Genomic DNA, 4619 nt, shown 5'->3' with positions numbered 1-4619 from the left:
ACGTAGTGGACCCAGATTTTTGGTTTGCTGGTTGGTAGGGCTGTTTGTTCTAGTCTTTGCATTACTGCTTCTGCTATGAATCTTGATAGCGGAGATCCCATGGGTGTGCCGTTGGTTTGTTTGTAGACTATGTTGTTAAAAGTGAAGTGGGTGGTGGGGCACAGGTCCACTAGCTTCATGATGTTTTCGTTGGTAATGTGATTGGTGGTTGGTGTGTGTGTGTGTGATGGTCTCCTCTTCTAAAAGTGTGGTAAGTGTTTCCTTTGCCAGGTCGATGTTGATGGAGGTGAACAGTGCTGTTACGTCGAATGAGATAATTGCTTCGTCTTCCTCTATTTTGGTGTTTTTGATGATTTTTAGGAATTCCTGGGTGGAGTGGATGGAGTGCTGTGACTCTTCTACTAGGTATTTCAGTCTTGCGTGTAGTTCTTTGGCCAGTCTGTAAGTTGGTGTTCCGGGGAGTGAGACTAGAGGTCTGAGCGGGCTCCTGGTTTATGGATTTTTGGTAGTCCGTAGAGTCGTGGGGTGTTGGTCCCGTTGGGTTTCATTTTCTGGAATTCTGTCTTATTTAATTGTCCGGAATTGTGTAATGTTCTTAGGGGATATGTAATTTTGTTTCCTAGTTGTGGGGTCGGGTCTAGCGCCACCTGTTGGTGGGTGTTGGTGTCTGCGAGTAGTGCATTGGCTTTCTCTGTGTAGCCAGGTGGCACTCGACCCGACCCATTCTCCTACCCTATTACTCCGACGCAGGATACACGAACACCAGCTAGCCACAAAAAGACACAACCCTCTCTCCCTCGTAGCCGTACACACGGATGAAAAAAAACCCACCATTTCAACTGGGGCAACACATCTATCCTGGGACAAGCTAAGCAAAGACATGCCAGAGAATTCATGGAGGCCTGGCACTCCAACCACAACACCATAAACAAACACATAGATCTAGATGTCATCTATCAACCCCTCAGAAAATGAACAGGAAATGACATCACCACAAACCCCACGAACCCCATCCAGGAGAAAAATATAAAGAGAAAGCAGGAGACAACAGCTTCGCTTCACTTGGAGGTTTCCACTGATGATGTTACCGAGCCAGGTAATGAAACGTCTGGATATCAAACCTACAGCTCAGCGAGCAAACCTACACCCTAAAGATGAAACCTGCTAACTTTTGAGTGATTCATGCCTGGAAGCCGTGTGAGAATATCAATAGAGGACAGAATCAGCTCTCATTTTCCCATCGTTTAGCAGCCCACAGAATCCTATCTAGCACAAAAGCAAAACATTACTACATGATTGTGGCACCAAAAAACAGCAGCCTTCAGAACATTAGGTCACATTCTTTCAAGGATTTCAAGGGTGGAATAATCTAGAAATCTTAAAGGCATAGTGGGCATCTGAAAAGACTTCCAACCACAAGGTTGGTGTCATCAGTAAGTGATTGTTGTGTGATTCTTTTCCTATTCCATTCACATTTTAATGATGATTAATGATAGCTTTGTGATTGAAAATGTTTATTACTGATCAGTTACTTTAACTTTGAGTCATTAAATTTTGAGAATGGGACTATGAAGTAAAGTCTACGTGGGTTTCCTCCGGGTGCTCCGGTTTCACCCATATTACAAAGATGTGCAGGTTAGGTGAATTGGCCATGCTAAATTGCCCATAGTGTATAGGTTCAGTGCATTAGCCAGGGGTAAATGTAGAGTAATAGGGTAGGAGAATGGGTCTGGCTGGGTTATTCTTTGGAGGGTTGGTGTGGACCTGATGGGGTGGCCCAGTGGCTCAGTGGTTAGACTGCTGCCTCACAATTCCAGCCTTGGGCAACTGTCTGTGCAGAGTTTGCACATTCTCCCAGTGCCTGCGTGGGTTTCCACTGGGTGCTCTGGTTTCCTCCCATAGTCCAAAGATGTGCAGGTTAGGTGGATTGACCCCATAAATTGTCCCCATAGTGTTCAAGGCTATGCTGGCTAGGTAAAGTAGCATGGTAAATGCAGAGTTAGAGGATGTTGCGGTGTTGAGATTGGTCTGGGTGATGCTCTTCAGAGGGTCAGTGCTGACTCGATGGACTGAAAAGCCTCTTTCTACACAGTAGGGATTGTAGGATTGAATAATCATCTATATATAAACTGAAAATAACAGAAGAGCAGTTGTAGCCTGAATGAAGAGCTTATTAAATATTTCTTAGATAATTTCTCCGGTTTCCTCCCACAGTAAGATGTGCAGGTTAGGTGAATTAGCCAAGCTAAGTTGCCCTTAGTGTTCAGGAATGTGTAGGTTAGGTGCGTTAGTTATGGTAAATGTAGAGTAATAGGGTAGGGGAACAGGTCTGGGTGGCTCTTCAGAGAGGTCGGTGTGGACTTGTTGGGCCAAATGGCTGTTTCCACGCTGTAGGGATTCTCTGATTCTAAAGGGGAAAATGGGCAACAGAAGAACAAGTCTTCAGCTTTGTGAAAAACTTTCTTTATTATTAAGGAGAAGACGACTTTTTGGATACTGCTCGGCTCTGTGAAGAAGGGATGGAGGAAGCAAAGGCCTATGGTGATGTAGAGACACAAACCGAGTTCATGTTGAATGCTGTCCTGCTTGATTTACGACTAGGTCGCCTTAAGGATCGCATCAAAGTACTTTTAGAGGTGAGGGTATCACCTAGATTTAAGATATTGCTGTTGTGATTTTTATTTTGTTACCTGGTTGATATCACAAAGTTATCAGCAAACAACGAGCATCTTCATTGGAATGATGGTCAGTAACTCAGTAGGAGGCACTCCATGTTTTAGTTTTTGGTTTTCCAAAGAGAGAAAGTGACCTTGGGTTCACAGTCAATGCGTAAGAATTTTACCAAGAATTTAACAAAACTTGGTAAAAACGTTGCAGATTGAAATCTGGGTCTGCAAGTGATTAGGAACGCTAATAGAATGTCACATGTTGTAAAAGAAATTGTATGCAAATATTAGGTAGGTTATACTTCAGTTATACAGGGTACTGGTCAGCTCATCTCTGGAGTACTGTGCACAATGTTGGTCACCTTGTTTAAGGAAGGATGTTAATGCATTAGAAGCAGTTCACAAAAGGTTTATGAGACTAATATTTGGAATGTGTGGATTGCATTCTGAAAGGCTGAGCAGGTTGTGCTTATAACTGTTAGAGTTTAGAAGTATAAGAGATGACTTGATTGAAACATATAATCCTGAGGAGTCTTGACAGGGTTGACGTAGAGAATGTTTGACACTGGCAACAAGCTGCACCAAATCAATCTCGCTATCACTGGATTCATAACAGTGAATTCGATGACCCTCCAAACTGCCCTATTATTCCTAATTAGACTTTACAAATAACATATCTCGGGGACTATATTTATAGCTTAAACAAAAATTAACAATTTATCACGGTGGCACAGTGGTTAGCACTGCAGCCTCACAGCGCCAGAGACCCGGGTTCAATTTCCGCCTCAGGCGACTGACTGTGTGGAGTTTGCACGTTCTCCCCGTGTCTGCGTGGGTTTCCTCCGGGTGCTCCGGTTTCCTCCCACAGTCCAAAGATGCGCAGGTCAGGTGAATTGGCCACGCTAAATTGCCCGTAGTGTTAGGTAAGGGGTAAATGCAGGGGTATGGGTGGGTTGCGCTTCGGCGGGGTGGTGTGGACTTGTTGGGCCGAAGGGCCTGTTTCCACACTGTAAGTAATCTAATCTAATCTAATCTAATCATTAATGTAACTTTAATAGAACATGGATAAACTGATCTAAAGCCGATCTTCTTTGATCACAAACCCCTACTCTTACTTTGACAGACTGATGTACACACACAGTTAAGGGATAAATTGAAAAAGAAAACAAAAGAATTGTGATTTGTCAGTTTGATAATCACTTTCATAATAATTACCAGGTCTTTGTGAAATCCCTGGATGATAGGTTATATTATAGACCCATAAGACTGAAGTCAGTGACCAATGCAAACAGCCTTTGCAGACTTCCAGAATTATTCATCCACTTCTTACAGATTGGGGTTCTCAGACCATTCAACAAGCTGATAAGTAGAGTTGAAATAATTGCATAGAGACTGGTATCCCATCACAAGCCTTCCTTTTATTTCCTTGTGCACAAACACCGGCTGTGGCCAACCAGCTTGGATTCAGTCACCTGAATTGTGGAGACTATAATCTCCTGATTATATATGTTTTTTGAGGAGATTCTAATCTCCTGGTTATTTTTTTTTTGAAGGAGATTCTGTACTGGGAGGCATTGCATGTCAGCACTACTTCTACTTCAGATCGTATTGGGCCAGCATCTTAGCTGTTTTTTCACTTCCATAAAGGTTGGATGGGCCAATTTACCTGGACCATCTCTGACACCTCCCTCCCTTTCCTGGACCTCTCCATCTCCATTAATGACGACCGACTTGACACTGACATTTTTTTACAAACCCACTGACTCCCACAGCTACCTGGATTACACCTCTTCCCACCCTACTTCTTGCAAAAATGCAATCCCGTATTCCCAATTCCTCCGCCTCCGCTGGATCTGCTCCCAGAAGCACCAGTTCCACCACAGAACACACCAGATGGCCTCCTTCTTTAGAGACCGTAATTTCCCTTCTCACGTGGTTAAAGATGCCCTCCAA

At 43.6% G+C, this 4619-nt stretch overlaps 1 protein-coding gene across 1 annotated transcript in view; it reads left to right on the top strand.

Moving 5' to 3' along the window:
- LOC122561536 (cilia- and flagella-associated protein 54-like) overlaps window positions 1–4619 on the top strand; it is a 201748-nt gene that overhangs the window by 61832 nt on the left and 135297 nt on the right. Inside the window, exon 9 of the mRNA XM_043713281.1 lies at window positions 2476–2636. Within this exon, the coding sequence (XP_043569216.1) occupies window positions 2476–2636 (161 nt within the window). The remainder of the gene's footprint in view (window positions 1–2475; window positions 2637–4619) is intronic.

Source organism: Chiloscyllium plagiosum, chromosome 23 (assembly GCF_004010195.1).
Source record: "Chiloscyllium plagiosum isolate BGI_BamShark_2017 chromosome 23, ASM401019v2, whole genome shotgun sequence".
In the NCBI taxonomy this organism is placed as follows: Eukaryota; Metazoa; Chordata; class Chondrichthyes; order Orectolobiformes; family Hemiscylliidae; genus Chiloscyllium; species Chiloscyllium plagiosum.
The sequence above is the reverse complement of the archived record's forward strand: the minus strand, read 5'-3'. Positions and strand labels throughout refer to the sequence as shown.